This window comes from Salmo salar, unplaced genomic scaffold, assembly GCF_965601325.2.
Source record: "Salmo salar unplaced genomic scaffold, fSalSal1 ptg000578l, whole genome shotgun sequence".
NCBI classification, from domain to species: domain Eukaryota; kingdom Metazoa; phylum Chordata; class Actinopteri; order Salmoniformes; family Salmonidae; genus Salmo; species Salmo salar.
The window spans coordinates 1,027,501-1,044,326 of NW_027675424.1; the positions used below are offsets into that span (position 1 = coordinate 1,027,501).

At 42.1% G+C, this 16,826-nt stretch overlaps 2 protein-coding genes across 2 annotated transcripts in view; both read left to right on the top strand.

Annotated features, from left to right (window-relative positions):
- LOC123731881 (NLR family CARD domain-containing protein 3) overlaps positions 1-623 on the top strand; it is a 20,265-nt gene extending 19,642 nt beyond the window's left edge. The window contains exon 5 of the mRNA XM_082972111.1: positions 1-623. This exon is cut by the window's left edge and continues 1,495 nt beyond it. The gene's annotated coding sequence lies outside the window, so the exon portion shown is untranslated.
- A 4,954-nt stretch (positions 624-5,577) lies between these two features.
- LOC145876320 (E3 ubiquitin/ISG15 ligase TRIM25-like) lies at positions 5,578-16,533 on the top strand. The gene is made up of 6 exons (XM_082972112.1): positions 5,578-5,680; positions 8,783-9,480; positions 9,913-10,131; positions 14,417-14,564; positions 14,690-14,749; positions 14,981-16,533. Exons 2-6 carry the CDS (start codon positions 8,884-8,886, stop codon positions 15,496-15,498), a joined length of 1,542 nt encoding a protein of 513 aa, XP_082828238.1. The 5' UTR covers positions 5,578-5,680; positions 8,783-8,883; the 3' UTR covers positions 15,499-16,533.
- The last annotated feature ends 293 nt before the right edge of the window (positions 16,534-16,826 follow it).

Here is a 16,826-nt window from a genome sequence, read left to right on the forward strand (position 1 = left end):
AAATGGGTCTAATTCAGTTGAAGAGGAAGCTTTTAAATTCACACAAAACAGGACACTAATCATTCTGTTTTCACTACTGTATGATGCTGTACAAACACACATACACATGGATTAGGTGTTGTAGATAGGTAGTGGAGTAGGGGCCTGAGGGCACACATCGTGTGTTGTGAAATATATTGTTAATGTATTGTCATATTTTTGAAATGTTGCCGAACCCCAGGAAGAGTAGCTCCTGCAGCAGCTAATGGGGATCCATACATAAATATATCATAAATACAATTACCTCTAATACCTCTGGGATTTTGTCCTCTCTTATCTCTGATCACAGACTTCTAATACCTCTTGGATGATGTCCTCTTTGCAGGCGAGGACCATGTACTTCTTCATGTGACCTCATCAACAACCTGAAAGAGTGGAAGTATTGGTTTCCATCCAGGTAATATCTAGCCCTGTCCAGGGGACCAGACCCATAGACTGGAGGTATTAGTTTCCATCCTGGCCAGAGGACCAGACCCATAGACTGGAGGTATTAGTTTCCATCCTGGCCAGGGGACCAGACCCATAGACTGGAGGTATTAGTTTCCATCCTGGCCAGGGGACCAGACCCATAGACTGGAGGTATTAGTTTCCATCCTGTCCAGGGGACCAGACCCATAGACTGGAGGTATTAGTTTCCATCCTGGCCAGGGGACCAGACCCATAGACTGGAGGTATTAGTTTCCATCCTGGCCAGGGGACCAGACCCATAGACTGGAGGTATTAGTTTCCATCCTGGCCAGGGGACCAGACCCATAGACTGGAGGTATTAGTTTCCATCCTGGCCAGGGGACCAGACCCATAGACTGGAGGTATTAGTTTCCATCCTGGCCAGGGGACCAGACCCATAGACTGGAGGTATTAGTTTCCATCCTAGCCAGGGGACCAGACCCATAGACTGGAGGTATTAGTTTCCATCCTAGCCAGGGGACCAGACCCATAGACTGGAGGTATTAGTTTCCATCCTGGCCAGGGGACCAGACCCATAGACTGGAGGTATTAGTTTCCATCCTAGCCAGGGGACCAGACCCATAGACTGGAGGTATTAGTTTCCATCCTGGCCAGAGGACCAGACCCATAGACTGGAGGTATTAGTTTCCATCCTGGCCAGAGGACCAGACCCATAGACTGGAGGTATTAGTTTCCATCCTGGCCAGGGGACCAGACCCATAGACTGGAGGTATTAGTTTCCATCCTGGCCAGGGGACCAGACCCATAGACTGGAGGTATTAGTTTCCATCCTAGCCAGGGGACCAGACCCATAGACTGGAGGTATTAGTTTCCATCCTAGCCAGGGGACCAGACCCATAGACTGGAGGTATTAGTTTCCATCCTGGCCAGGGGACCAGACCCATAGACTGGAGGTATTAGTTTCCATCCTGGCCAGGGGACCAGACCCATAGACTGGAGGTATTAGTTTCCATCCTGGCCAGGGGACCAGACCCATAGACTGGAGGTATTAGTTTCCATCCTGGCCAGGGGACCAGACCCATAGACTGGAGGTATTAGTTTCCATCCTGGCCAGGGGACCAGACCCATAGACTGGAGGTATTAGTTTCCATCCTGGCCAGGGGACCAGACCCATAGACTGGAGGTGTCCTCTTCACCTCGGGGACAGGGGACTTTGTTGGTCTTCCAGCCAATGTCACCTTTAGTATTTGGTCCCATTTTCCTTGCTTGCAGTGATTAACCTCACTTGGGCAGGTGGGACGCTAACGTCCCACCCACGGTTAACACTATTCAACAGCCAGTGAAAATCAGAGCGCCAAATTCAAAACAACAAAATGTCATAATTCAAAGTTCTCAAACATACGACTATTTTACACCATTTTAAAGATACACTTCTCCTTAACTACATATAGTTTGTGATTCTACAAACCTGTTGAATTCATTTGCAGTTTGTCTTGGTTGTGTTTTGGATGATGTTTTTCCTAATAGAAACTGAATGGTGAATAATGTCCTGTCATTTTGGAGTCACTTCACTTTTATTGTAAGTTAGAATAGAATATGTTTCTGAATACTTCTTCAAATTACCAATGTCCTTATATGAACTGTAACTCAGTAAATGTTTGAAATTGTTGTATGTTGCATTTATATTTTGGTTTCCATAGTTTCATCAGATGTTGTTCTTTACCCAGACACCCTGCACAGTCTGTAGATGTTATCTGTGGTTAGAGGCATTTATCAATGTATTCATTCAGACTGTCAACAGATAATATAACATACCTGATTCCAACATTAAGTGCAGGACTTTATACAAGGCATTTGGTCCAGGTGTTCCAATTGTCTAGAGAAATGCATTTTCTCCGCTCCTAGAAGGTACTCTGCTAACTGGTAATATAGGAGAAATCTGAAATGTGGCATTGAATTCATAGCAGTAACGGGACCAGTCTAAAAGCCACTATGATAGGAACAGTATCTATACAGGAGAATGATCAGAGTTATGTCTCCACTATTAAAGGGACAGTATGATCAGAGTCATGTCTCCAATGTTCACTTTAGGGAAAGAAGTCACACTTCCTGTTTCCACTCATCTTTATTTGACTTGCTGCAATACAGAGGTACAGGCCGTATTAAATCATACATTAACTCTCTAAACTTTTCTTCATTTTGTCTTTATTGAAAATGAAAGCTGTGTGTTCCTTTATTCACCATTTCAATAAGGGAAGAACCAGTTTTAATGTCCAGCAGGCTCTGACAAGATCCAGAAAGTATTAACACTTCAAGACTCTATGGTCAGATGACTTTTCATAGAGACGTCATGGTAAATAATGGTAATGAGGGGGGGACTAAGACCACAGTACACCACTACACTGGGAGTAGAGAATCATCAATAGTGTTGCTGTGGACACTGGGTAATCTGACTAACACACACACCTGTTTGACCTCTCTGTGACCTCACTGTAGGACTACACTTATGTTACTATTCTGAGTCAATTCAGGTAGCACTTAATGTCCTGTGTTTGTGTTAACCATGGCAACCAGCGTTGTAAATAAAGAGATGTGCAGAAAGATAATCAGCCTCTGTGTCTGTGGATCCTTTCCCCTTGTATGTATGTTTCATATCAGCCTCTGTGTCTGTGGATCCTTTCCCCTTGTATGTATGTTTCATATCAGACTCTGTGGATCCTTTCCCCTTGTATGTATGTTTCATATCAGCCTCTGTGTCTGTGGATCCTTTACCCTTGTATGTATGTTTCATATCAGCCTCTGTGTCTGTGGATCCTTTACCCTGGTATGTATGTTTCATATCAGATTGTGTCTGTGGATCCTTTACCCTGGTATGTATGTTTCATATCAGACGCCCATCTTTTCAAAGAAACATCATTTCATTCAGTCGCTAATTGAGTAAAATAAGGAGTGCTTCAGTCCTTGTTTCGTTTTCACTTGTTGTTACCCGGTAAATAACCAACAACCATGGATAACCACAAGGAGAATAAGGTGAGGAAACCGTCCATGTCAGCCAGGTCCATCTTTTTAAAGAAACACCATTTATTTACATCTCTAGGGCTCCTGAGTGGCTCACCGATCTAAGGCACTGCATCTCAGTGCTAGAGGATCAGTACAGACACCCTGGTTCGAATCCAGGCCGTATTACAACAGGGGCGGAGTTTGAGGGGTGTCCGAGGTGGCATTCAGATGTCAGGGGTGTCCAGTGCCTCCCCAAAATGTCATTCGCTACTGGCAGTTTGATGCTGATTGACATGTCATTTCACCTTTTGTTGAAAGAAGCATTTATTTTTACGTTCAAATCGAGGACGAGGAAAAGAGAATATTAATGTTGGTTGCGAGATACAGAAGAAGAAGAGAGAATATTTCCACAGCTCCACCAGCTCTTTTCAGGCTTGGCTCCTGCATCATATATGAAGTAAGTTTTAAGGTTTAGCATCGGGTTTAGGTTTCCTGAACAACTTCTATGAAAGTTGAGTCGCTGTGTAAGTTAACCTATAATTCTTAAAATAATTGTTATGTTTTTTGTGAACAATCAAGTTCATATAAATTACTCACGATAAATGTTCACAAAAAGCATAACAATTATTTTAAGAATTATAGATACAGAGCTCCTCTATGCACTCGATATGTCCGATTTTAAAATAGCTTTTCGGGTGAAAGCACATTTTGCAATATTAAGTAGATAGCCCGGCATCACAGGGCTAGCTATTTAGACAGCCACCAAGTTTAGCACTCACCAAAGTCAGATTTACTATTAGAAAAGTTTTGATTACCTTTCCTGTTCTTCGTCAGAATGCACTCCCAGGACTTCTACTTCAATAACAAATGTTGGTTTGGTCCAAAATAATCCATAGTTATGTTCCAACAGCGGCGTTTTGTTCGTGCGTTCTAGACACTATCCGAATGGTAAATAAGGGTCGTGCGCACGGCGCATTTCGTGACAAAAGATTTCTAAATATTTCATTACCATACTTCGAAGCATGTCAACCGCTGTTTAAAATCAATTTTTATGCAATTTTTCTCGTAAAAAAGCGATAATATTACGACCGGGAATCTGCAATTAGGTAAACAGCCGAAAGAAAAGAAATCACTGGGTCGAGTCGGGCACGCGCCTAATTCCTTTGTCCTCTGATCGGCCACTTGGCAAAGGCGATAATGTGTTTCAGCCTGGGGCTGCCTCGACATCGTTCAGCTTTTTCCCGGGCTCTGAGAGCCTATTGGAGCCGTAGGAAGTGTCACGTTACAGCTAAGATCCTGACTCTTCAATAAACGAGGCAAGAACAACAACACCTTGTCAGACAGGCCACTTCCTGCATGAAACCTTCTCAGGTTTTTGCCTGCCAAATGAGTTCTGTTATACTCACAGACACCATTCAAACCGTTTCAGAAACTTTAGGGTGTTTTCTATCCAAAGCCAATAAGTATATACATATTCTAGTTACTGGGCAGGAGTAGTAACCAGATTAAATCGGGTACATTTTTTTATCCAGCCGTGCAAATACTGCCCCTATCCCCAACAAGTTAAACATTTTTACATTTTTTGTCATTTAGCAGACACTCTTATCCAGAGCGACTTACAGTAGTGAATGCATACATTTCATACATTTTTTTTTCTTCTGTGCAGGCCCCCCGTGGGAATCGAACCCACAACCCTGGCGTTGCAAACACCATGCTCTACCAACAAATTGTCTTTCTCTGAGCATTTGTATTCGTATAAAATCATTTAATTTCCCCATTTTGTTTGAGCATACAATTTACCTCAGTATTTTAATTATTTGTTTTATACAGTCATTTATGCAAATCTTTATCAAGGTTGTCAATAAATTGGGATCCCATTGTATACTTCAAAGTTAGAGATATGTTGAAACTGGATCCATCATAATGATCCTACATGTTATAGTATGTCATGGCCTTTTCTGGCCAACTGCTGTTATGTTTATGATATACTATGGTGTTGTTGATGAACCCTGTTTTATAGTATGTCATGGCCTTTTCTGACCAACTGCTGTTATGTTTATGATATACTATGGTGTTGTGTCACTAGACTTTGACCAGATATTATTGCATCCAAAGATCAACTGCACCTAGAACATAGATACAGAGCCACTTGTCATCAGGAAGCTGCTCTCTCAGCACAACGGAAAATATCTCAATGACTTGACATGTTCTGGCTGTGAATTCAGGCTACAAGGTAAGAATCTTCCCAGTGATTATTGTAAAGTGTGTAGAGAAATTAAATGTATGGTTTTATTTTATTATACTGAATGACAGTAAAACACTCAGATCTAAAAGTCCATTTCACCTGGGACAGTTATGTGACAGTTCAATCATACAAAATGGCGCTAACTGGGCGTAGGCAAGTCAAATTCAAAAACATATTGTTCATATATTCGTATATTGTGGTTATTTTACAATTTGTATATTTTTATGTATAAGTTGTAAATCGTCTTTCAAAATATCGTAAAATTTGTTTTCTAAATTACAATGAGCTCCTCTTTCCTGTGTAATTTGGTTTGAAACCACTGAACATACTTTTCTTAATATAGTTGATGATATTGTTGTGTGTATTCATATAGTTGATATTTTTAGTGGACAGTGTTAAAATAGTCCTACTCTCCTTAAAATGTTTTCGATATAAATTAGATGTGTGGGGTGAATTCGTTCTGTGCCCATCTGTGTGCCCCAGGGTGATCGCTCCTACACTATCTACAATCTAAAAGGGTTCTTTGGCTGTCCCCATAGGAGAACCCTTTGTAGAACCCTTTTTTTGGTACTAGGTAGAACACTTTTGGGTTCCGTGGAGAACCCTTTCCACAGAGGGTTCTACATGGAAGCCAGAAGGGTTCTACCTGGAACCCAAAAGCGTTCTCCTATGGGGACGGCCGGAGGACCCGTTTGGAACCCTTTATTCTAAGAGTGTACTGTATCATAGGTCTATAGACTTGTCTTCTCAAAACAGGCTTAAAACACAACAAGCAGCAAACAAACATGTTCTCTTTATAATCTACAGTTAACTCCTTTCACTCAGGAAGGTATGTTGTGTGAAAGAGAGACTAATAAATATTGTTCGAGAGCCTAACAACAACTTACACTTCCTCAAAACAGTTTGTGTGTATTCATTAGTGCCCACCGTAGCAAAACGTTTGGCAACAGAAACCGTTTAGGTCACATTGTACAGCGTTCAGAGTAAACAGTTTATGTTTTATTTAACATCTTAAAACTGTTGGCTGTGGAGTAAAATAATGAATACGACCCAGGTTGTCGCCTACGACTCGGCATGTTGATACCTGCCTCTTGCTGAAACCTGAACGTAGCCTGAGGGGTATACTATGATACAGGCTTGATATACTGGTTTTCTAAAGCTAGCCAGCTTCAGTTAGCTTCACATTCCAGCTCAGGCCTCACCCATCAGAATATACAGAACAGAACAGAAAAAAATCGCAATGAAGTTTCAAGGTGAGAATCCTGCCAGGGATTATTGTAAAGTGTGTAGATAAATTAAATGTAATGTTAGTATAGTGAATGACAGTAAAACACTCCTGACAGTCTACTACTACTGAGACAGGTTGGTGTAATGTTAGTATAGTGAATGACAGTAAAACACTCCTAACAGTCTACTACTACTGAGACAGGTTGGTGTCAGTTTAATCATACAAAATGGAGCTGACTGGACGTGGTCAAGTCAAATTCAATATATCAATATTCATATATTATAGTTCTACATTTAACATTTCATATGATAATGTAATTGTATCATAGTTCCTCTATAGTGTAGTGATTCTCTACATTTCATATGATAATGTAATTGTATCATAGTTCCTCTATAGTGTAGTGATCCTCTACATTTCATGTGATAATGTAATTGTATCATAGTTCCACTATAGTGCAGTGATCCTCTACATTTCATATGATAATGTAATTGTATCATAGTTCCTCTATAGTGCAGTGATTCTCTACATTTCATATGATAATGTAATTGAGCCACTTCACAATTCCAACCAAGTGACCCAATTGGTGCCAATGGTGCGATGCGTAGGTTGTTGGCCTTTTACATGTGAGACCTGGGTTCACTTCCCTGCCCAGCTGTTTGCTACATTGGTGTCAAAAGTGGTATGGTGTCTGTGAGGTCATCAGAATGGACCGGATGTGTGAGGGGTCTGAGTAGTCGAAGCACGGGACTAATTAACACTGATACTGGGTTAACACTATTGATACTGATACACTATTGATATTGATACTGGGTTAACACTATTGATACTGATACTGGGTTAAACCTATTGATACTGATACTGGGTTAACACTATTAATACTGATACTGGGTTAACCCTATTGATATTGATACTGGGTTAACACTATTGATACTGATACTGGGTTAACCCTATTGATATTGATACTGGGTTAACCCTATTAATACTGATACTGGGTTAACCCTATTGATACTGATACTGGGTTAACACTATTCATACTGATACTGGGTTAACACTATTAATACTGATACTGGGTTAACCCTATTGATACTGATACTGGGTTAACCCTATTGATACTGATACTGGGTTAACACTATTGATACTGATACTGGGTTAACCCTATTTATACTGATACTGGGTTAACACTATTTATACTGATACTGGGTTAACCCTATTTATACTGATTCTGGGTTAACCCTGTTTATACTGATACTGGGTTAACCCTATTTATACTGATACTGGGTTAACCCTATTAATACTGATACTGGGTTAACCCTATTTATACTGATATTGGGTTAACCCTATTTATACTGATACTGGGTTAACCCTATTGATACTGATACTGGGTTAACACTATTTATACTGATACTGGGTTAACCCTATTGATACTGATACTGGGTTAACCCTATTGATACTGATACTGGGTTAACACTATTTATACTGATACTGGGTTAACACTATTGATACTGATACTGGGTTAACACTATTTATACTGATACTGGATTAACCCTATTGATACTGATACTGGGTTAACACTATTGATACTGATTCTGGGTTAACCCTATTGATACTGATACTGGGTTAACACTATTGATACTGATACTGGGTTAACCCTATTGATACTGATACTGGGTTAACACTATTGATACTGATACTGGGTTAACACTATTGATACTGATACTGGGTTAACACTATTTATATGTTAAGGGCTCTAACATTGGAACAAAACTATTTGTCTCCCTCTTGATGTTGCTTGCAGTTCCTCTCTCTCTTCCTGCATTCCTCTAACCCCTCCCTCCCTCCCTCTAACCCCACCCCTCTGGCAGAACCAGGAAGTCCATCCCCCTTCACAAACTCTCTTCTGAAGAAACGAAACTGATCTGAGTCTCTGTCTCGTCTGTCTGTGTGAGAGTGAACAACCGTCCAAATGGCTCAACAGGGAGTTCTGCTGGACCAGGACCAGTTCTGTTGTTCTGTCTGTCTGGATCTACTGAAGGAACCAGTCGCCATCCCCTGTGGACACAGTTACTGTAGGAGCTGTATTGAGGGCTGCTGGGATCAGGATGTTCTGAAAGGGGTCTATAGCTGTCCTCAGTGCAGACAGACCTTCAGTCCGAGGCCTACGCTGAGTAAAAATAACATGTTGGCTGAGCTGGTGGAGAAACTGAAGAAGACAGGACTCCAGGCTGCTCCCCCTCCTGCTCTGTGCTATGCTGGACCTAGAGATGTGGCGTGTGATGTCTGCACTGGGACCAGAAAGCAGAAAGCCCTCATGTCCTGTCTGGCGTGTCTGGCCTCTTACTGTGAGACTCACCTCCAACCTCACTACGAATCTCCAGCTTTCAAGAAGCACAAGCTGGTCAAAGCCACCGCACAACTACAGGAGAAGATCTGCTCTCATCATGACAAACTGCTGGAGGTTTACTGTCGTACCGATCAGCAGTGTATCTGTCTGCTGTGTGTGATGGATGAACATAAAGGCCATGATACAGTGTCAGCTGCAGCAGAGAGGACTGAGAAACAGGTAAGACCAGAACAACTTGTTGGTGACTGTCTGATAAACAAAGAATTAAAGATACAGTAGGAACTAAGGCTGTTTGAATATGAGATCATTGAAATGAAATAGATCCTCAGCAGAACAAATATGAACACAAACCTTGAGTATATAGATATGTCAACCCAGATTCTCCAGATGTATCACCATTTTATAATGTCAAACACTATTATCATTCTGAATGCCCTTTTATGAGTCCAAAGTTCAGTCTCAACCCATTGATACATGTAGTCCTACCATAAAAACTATAATCATTCACATAGCAACAAATAAATATCATTTAGTAAATGGACCATCCATTTTTTAGACCTTCCTCTCTATGGGCCCTATGTCACATTACTATACTATTGATCTACTGGACTAATAAAGCTTGATAGCTCATTGAAGAGTGATTCTCCACAGAGGCAGCTGGGGATGAGTCAGCAGAAGGTCCAGCAGAGATTCCAGGAGAGAGAGAAGGAGCTGAAGGAGCTCCAACAGGCTGTGGAGTCTCTCAAGGTGAGTATTGTTGACCAGAGGAGACACACCATTTCACCTGTCTCCTCCAGTCAGAGAGAGAGAGAGAGAGAGAGAGGAGAGGGGCTCCTATCCAATCCCACTGACCCCACTGTTGGGAACAGGTTGTCACTGCTGAGGCAGTGAAGAAAGTAGAGGAGGATGGGTCAAGGCTGAGGGATCCTGAGAGGATCCCTGTGAGTAGTAGATCTGTGACAGCACAGAGGGATGGGCCAACCAGTGATATATGCTTCAGTAAGGTTGGCTTCTTAGTGTTCATAGCAAATGGTTATCAACTGTACCGCAGAAATGGAATGTAAATCACTGAAAAAAAATATGTTTTGGTGGCAGCTGCAGAGAAGTATTTGGTCATACTAGATTTGACTTCAGAAGAGTTCCAGGGTGTGTTGAGTGGTGGTGTCCCGTCCTCCCAGGCCGTTGGCCTGGTGCAGGAGCAGATAGGGTCAAAGTAGTGGAATGGGGTAGTGGGTTTTAATGAGTGTAGGGTTAGTTGGCCGGTTGCAGGAGCAGATAGGGTCAAAGTAGTGGAATGGGGTAGTGGGTTTTAATGAGTGTAGGGTTAGTTGGCCTGGTGCAGGAGCAGATAGGGTCAAAGTAGTGGAATGGGGTAGTGGGTTTTAATGAGTGTAGGGTTAGTTGGCCTGGTGCAGGAGCAGATAGGGTCAAAGTAGTGGAATGGGGTAGTGGGTTTTAATGAGTGTAGGGTTAGTTGGCCTGGTGCAGGAGCAGATAGGGTCAAAGTAGTGGAATGGGGTAGTGGGTTTTAATGAGTGTAAGGTTAGTTGGCCTGGTGCAGGAGCAGATAGGGTCAAAGTAGTGGAATGGGGTAGTGGGTTTTTAATGAGTGTAGGGTTAGTTGGCCTGGTGCAGGAGCAGATAGGGTCAAAGTAGTGGAATGGGGTAGTGGGTTTTAATGAGTGTAGGGTTAGTTGGCCTGGTGCAGGAGCAGATAGGGCCAAAGTAGTGGAATGGGGGTAGTGGGTTTTAATGAGTGTAGGGTTAGTTGGCCTGGTGCAGGAGCAGATAGGGTCAAAGTAGTGGAATGGGGTAGTGGGTTTTTAATGAGTGTAGGGTTAGTTGGCCTGGTGCAGGAGCAGATAGGGTGAAAGTAGTGGAATGGGGTAGTGGGTTTTAATTAGTGTAGGGTTAGTTGGCCTGGTGCAGGAGCAGATAGGGTTAAAGTAGTGGAATGGGGTAGTGGGTTTTAATGAGTGTAGGGTTAGTTGGCCTGGTGCAGGAGCAGATAGGGTCAAAGTAGTGGAATGGGGTAGTGGGTTTTAATGAGTGTAGGGTTAGTTAGAAGGGTGTTTTTTAGTATTATCATATAATAGTTTATCATCTGGTAAATCTATTAGGAGTGACCTACTATTGGAGGTGTTAATGTTATTATGGAGAATTGAGAGAATGGGTCTAGTAGTGAGATTCTGCTGGGTCCCAGCACATTCAGGTGTGGAATGGAATGAAATTGTAGACTAGTTAGCTAAAATAACTTTAAAACAAGATATAATATATATTAATGTTCCACTGGGTAGAGGTGAGGACAAATGTGAGATCAGAGACATTTTGATAGATGTGTGGCAGAAGAGATGGGACTCTGAGCACAAGGGACGGCATTTATATGTCCTCTAAAGGTCGGTGGACCAAGGTTCAAAGGTCAGATTAGGAAGGAAGAGGTGGTGTTTCCTCGATTGTCTTTAGGACATTGTACATTGAACTGGTCCTTCCATCTGGTTGGCAGCATGTGAATGGTTTGTGTCTGGAGGGTATTGTCAATGAAACGGTGGAGCATGTGTTGTTATATTGTTGTAAGGATGTTGAAGAGAGGGAAAGATTGAAGTGTAGGGTCATTGAGGTTGGATGGGGTTGGATGGGGGTTGGAAGGGATTTGGGGGATGGGGGAGGGTCTATTAGACGTTAGTAGGGATCTTTTTTATTTTCTCAGAAGTACTGAGTTAGGTAGGAGGATTTAGAAATGGTGTAAACCGTGATTGAACACACTCCAGCACAGTAGGAGGCGCCACGCTCCTTTAACGTTGGTTTGAGGACCGCCATTATACCATAGAAGAAGAAGAAGTTGGTAACGTGAGGTTTTGTCGTTCGTAAAGAGTGCAGCTATTCTTTTGCCTATTTTCCAAATGTATTTTGTCATGGTGGGAGGGTTTGTTTATCGGTTTCCGCTGTTTATCGGTTAGAGTTGAGGAGGGAGTAGGGTAGTTTGATGTCCTCAACCGAGTGGAGAAGAAACGCTGTTTCTTCAGGTGCGTTGTGGAGAATGGTGTGGAGGAATTATTGATCCTGGTCGGTGAACAGGTGGGAGAGGAACATATACACTCTGTATCCAGAATGAACAAGGCGGTGGTTGTGGTAATGTAAAAGGTGAGTCTTGTTACCCGGCTAGTTACCAGTATGATTTATGTGAGGGGTTGTGTTGGTGCTGATTTCGACAAGAGTAGTGGTGTCTAATCTGCCTCCGTTTATTACCACCGAACAGATCCGTAAAGAGTTGGTTAGTTTTGCTAAATGTGGAAGTGTTTTTCTGAACGAAATTCAAGGTTAAACAGGGGAGGGGTGGTACACAGGGTTTGTTAGCACAGAGGAGCCCAGTGATATAATATTATATATATAATATTACTATATGTCCCAGCTGTTTGCTGTGGTTTTGAAGTAATTCTCTTCCAGCCCGCGTTAACCTTGTAGGTTTACCTCAGGTAACTGATTATTATCTATCCTTGTAGTTTTACCTCAGGTAACTTATTATTAACTAAACTTGTAGGTTTACCTCAGGTAACTGATTATTAACTATCCTTGTAGGTTTACCTCAGGTAACTTATTATTAACTAAACTTGTAGGTTTACCTCAGGTAACTTATTATTAACTAAACTTGTAGGTTTACCTCAGGTAACTTATTATTAACTAAACTTGTAGGTTTACCTCACGTAACTTATTATTAACTAGGTTACAGCTACTTGGTGAGGAAGCTCACTGTTCACCTGGTTATAGATTGTAGTGACCTACAGGGATGGTTGGCGCAAAGCCTTCAAACGTTAAACATGTTCTGGTCATGGTTAACTGTATATATATATTTTTTTATATATAAAAAGGTGTAAATTCTCAACAAATCGCATGTCCCTGTTCTCTTTTTCAAGATGTGGCCGATTTAAACAGTCAGAAGAAAGAAAAAAAAAGAAATAACCTTATTTTATTTGTTTCTAAATGGCTGCTGGGTAATATGATAATCGTTGAAATCTGTTGGTTCGTAGACATCAAATAGAGAGAATGCTGCGCAGGTTCACTGAGTTGTAAACCTAATGGATAGGTGGAGATCATTGTATATTGTATACTATCATAGTAGTGAGATTCTGCTGAGTCCCAGCACATTCAGGTGTGGAATGGAATGAAATTGTAGACTAGTTAGCTAAAACAATGGGGAAAGTTTTTACCAATTGTTGGTAGTTAAAACGTTAAAACGTAAACCAGTTATTATTATAATACAGTTTTTATGGCTTGGTCCTAAGAACAGGTTTTAGTGGTAAATTAAAAGGTAGTTTTTTTTGGGTGCCATTTATGGAAAACTGAATTGGGTTTGTGGCTGGATCAGCAGCTCTTCATCATGCGGCCGGAGAGACTCAATACAACAGGGGTCTCTGATTTCTATGCTGCAGTACTGAGGGCCTGGCAGCTGCTGAGACCCACACGAGAGGAGGGGGGGGTGGTGCCTGGGCCGTGGGTCTGGGAGGAACCACTGATCACTGGGTTTGGTGGACCTGGAGAGCAGGGTGGCAGCGTTCTGACTCAAAGCAGCACAGAGGCTACTGTACCGTACGGAGGTGGGCTTAGCGGGAGTGGAGGGGCATCAGAGGCAGGGGGTTGTGGGGGCTGAGAGCATGGCAGGGTATAGGTGGAGGGTGCTCTATAAGCTCCCAGTGCTGGAAAGGTCAGGGGTCATCCAGTGGAGGGTATTACATGGAGCCCTGGACACCAATAGCTGATTGGCTCGGGTTGACCTGGGAGTTGAGGAGGGGTTGTCCGTTTCTACAATGACAGACTGTTCATCATGTTTTCTCTGTGTTGCCAGGGTAATGCCATTACTGTTTATTTAATTTCACCTTTATTTAACCAGGTGGGCCAGTTGAGAACAAGTCCTTTATTTAACCAGGTGGGCCAGTTGAGAACAAGTCCTTTATTTAACCAGGTGGGCCAGTTGAGAACAAGTCCTTTATTTAACCAGGTAGGCTAGTAGAGAACAAGTTCTCATTTACAACTGCGACCTGGCCAAGATAAAGCAAAGCAGTGTGACACAAACAACAACACAGAGTTACACATGGAATAAACAAACGTACAGTCAATAACACAATAGAAAAGTCTATATACAGTTGTGCAAATTCAGTCTCTCTCCAGTATCAGTGTATCTTCAGACTTACCCAGCATCGTTGTCCGTCCTCTTCAGTACTTTGGAGATGTGAGTAAGACTGTGTCTGAACTGAGAGAGAAACTAGAAGACTTCCTTAAAGGAGAATGGACCAAGATCTCCACTACAGGTGTGTTGAAAACAATCAGAACATCAACTTTAGACCATTGAAAGTTCCCTACTAGTCATATACATGTGGAATATGGTATGATGATAACATTCCCTCTCTCTGTCAATGTGTTTGTGTGTCTGTAGTGAATATAGTGGAGGTTGTTCTGCCTCCAGAGCCCAAGACCAGAGAACAGTTGTTACAATGTGAGTCTCTTTATTGTGAAGTAACTAACAGTCTCTTTTTACTGCCACTCCTAACAATCCCTCTAGAAATATATAGCAATAGTAGATCTAATCAAAGACTGGGTATCTATCTGACTCCTCATATTTCTCTGATTTGATCTCTGCTGTGCTCTAATCAAAGACAGGGTAGATACAGTATCTGACTTAACTTATTGTTCTGACTCCCCTCATTGGTCTCTGCTCTTCTCCCAGATTCCTGTCAGCTCACACTGGACCCAAACACAGCACACACAGACCTCTCTCTGTCTGAAGGGAACAGAAAGGTGACCTATACAGGCCAAGTCCAACCATATCCTGACCATCCAGACAGATTCACCAACCAGTACCAGGTTCTGTGTAGAGAGGGTCTGTCTGGACGCTGTTACTGGGAGGTGGAGTGGAGTGGTGGTGTTATTACAGCAGTCTCATATAAAGACATGTGCAGAACAGAAAGAGATAATATATTTGGATACAATAACAAGTCCTGGAGTTTACAGTGCTATAGAGGTGATTATTATTTCAGACACAATAATGTTAAGACTAAAGTATCAGGCCCTCAGTCCTCCAGAGTAGGAGTGTACCTGGATCACAAGGCAGGTACTCTGTCCTTCTACAGTGTCTCTGACACAATGACCCTCCTCCACAGAGTCCAGACCACATTCACTCAGCCCCTCTATCCTGGGTTTAATATCTATAGTAATAATGGTACTGCTGAGCTGGTTAAACTGTAGTAGGGTCCACATAGATACTAGTCATGCTGGTGTAGTCTATAGCTGAGCTGGTTAAACTGTAGTAGGGTCCACATAGATACTAGTCATGCTGGTGTAGTCTATAGCTGAGCTGGTTAAACTGTAGTAGGGTCCACATAGATACTAGTCATGCTGGTGTAGTCTATAGCTGAGCTGGTTAAACTGTAGTAGGGTCCACATAGATACTAGTCATGCTGGTGTAGTCTATAGCTGAGCTGGTTAAACTGTAGTAGGGTCCACATAGATACTAGTCATGCTGGTGTAGTCTATAGCTGAGCTGGTTAAACTGTAGTAGGGTCCACATAGATACTAGTCATGCTGGTGTAGTCTATAGCTGAGCTGGTTAAACTGAAGTAGGGTCCACATAGATACTAGTCATGCTGGTGTAGTCTATAGCTGAGCTGGTTAAACTGTAGTAGGGTCCACATAGATACTAGTCATGCTGGTGTAGTCTATAGCTGAGCTGGTTAAACTGTAGTAGGGTCCACATAGATACTAGTCATGCTGGTGTAGTCTATAGCTGAGCTGGTTAAACTGTAGTAGGGTCCACATAGATACTAGTCATGCTGGTGTAGTCTATAGCTGAGCTGGTTAAACTGTAGTAGGGTCCACATAGATACTAGTCATGCTGGTGTAGTCTATAGCTGAGCTGGTTAAACTGTAGTAGGGTCCACATAGATACTAGTCACGCTGGTGTAGTCTATAGCTGAGCTGGTTAAACTGTAGTAGGGTCCACATAGATACTAGTCATGCTGGTGTAGTCTATAGCTGAGCTGGTTAAACTGTAGTAGGGTCCACATAGATACTTCAATAAAAGCCCCACCTCCTCTCGCTCAGCCATTCTAACAGTGGAAGTCAGGATCTGTGAGAAACTATGATAATAAACTGTGAACAATAATGAAGCCATGTTTTCTGTGTGAGTGAGGATTTATTATTTAATTGTGTGATAACTTTAATTGTGTGATAACTTTATGTAATACATCCTCTGTTTCCTAACTGAATAAACATTTTAAGATAGCAGTTGGTTCAGTCTGATCATCTCATGTTGGAACTTTATTTTAACCCTTTTTCACTATTTTTATTTACATTTTTTTCATGACAAATTCCATTTTTACACATTTTTCCCCCACTCTCTACTTTGTACAATGACAAAGAGGTGGGACTCTGTCGTTTTTCTGACAAGTTCTCTCATTGATCTCAGGTTCAGCCACCAGGGGGCACCCACCCTCCATGAAAACTTTCATAGGCTCTCTTTCACTCAGTAATCATGTAACAAGTCGACAGGCTCCCAGAGGCAGGGCAATCAAAGG

Excerpts from the sequence above, each read along its gene's own strand:
- LOC145876320 (XM_082972112.1), top strand. The coding sequence starts at position 8,884 with ATGGCTCAACAGGGAGTTCTGCTGGACCAGGACCAGTTCTGTTGTTCT. Across the intron at positions 14,565-14,689 it reads GACCAAGATCTCCACTACAG|TGAATATAGTGGAGGTTGTT; the intron begins GTGTGTTGAAAA and ends GTGTGTCTGTAG. Across the intron at positions 14,750-14,980 it reads CAGAGAACAGTTGTTACAAT|ATTCCTGTCAGCTCACACTG; the intron begins GTGAGTCTCTTT and ends CTCTTCTCCCAG.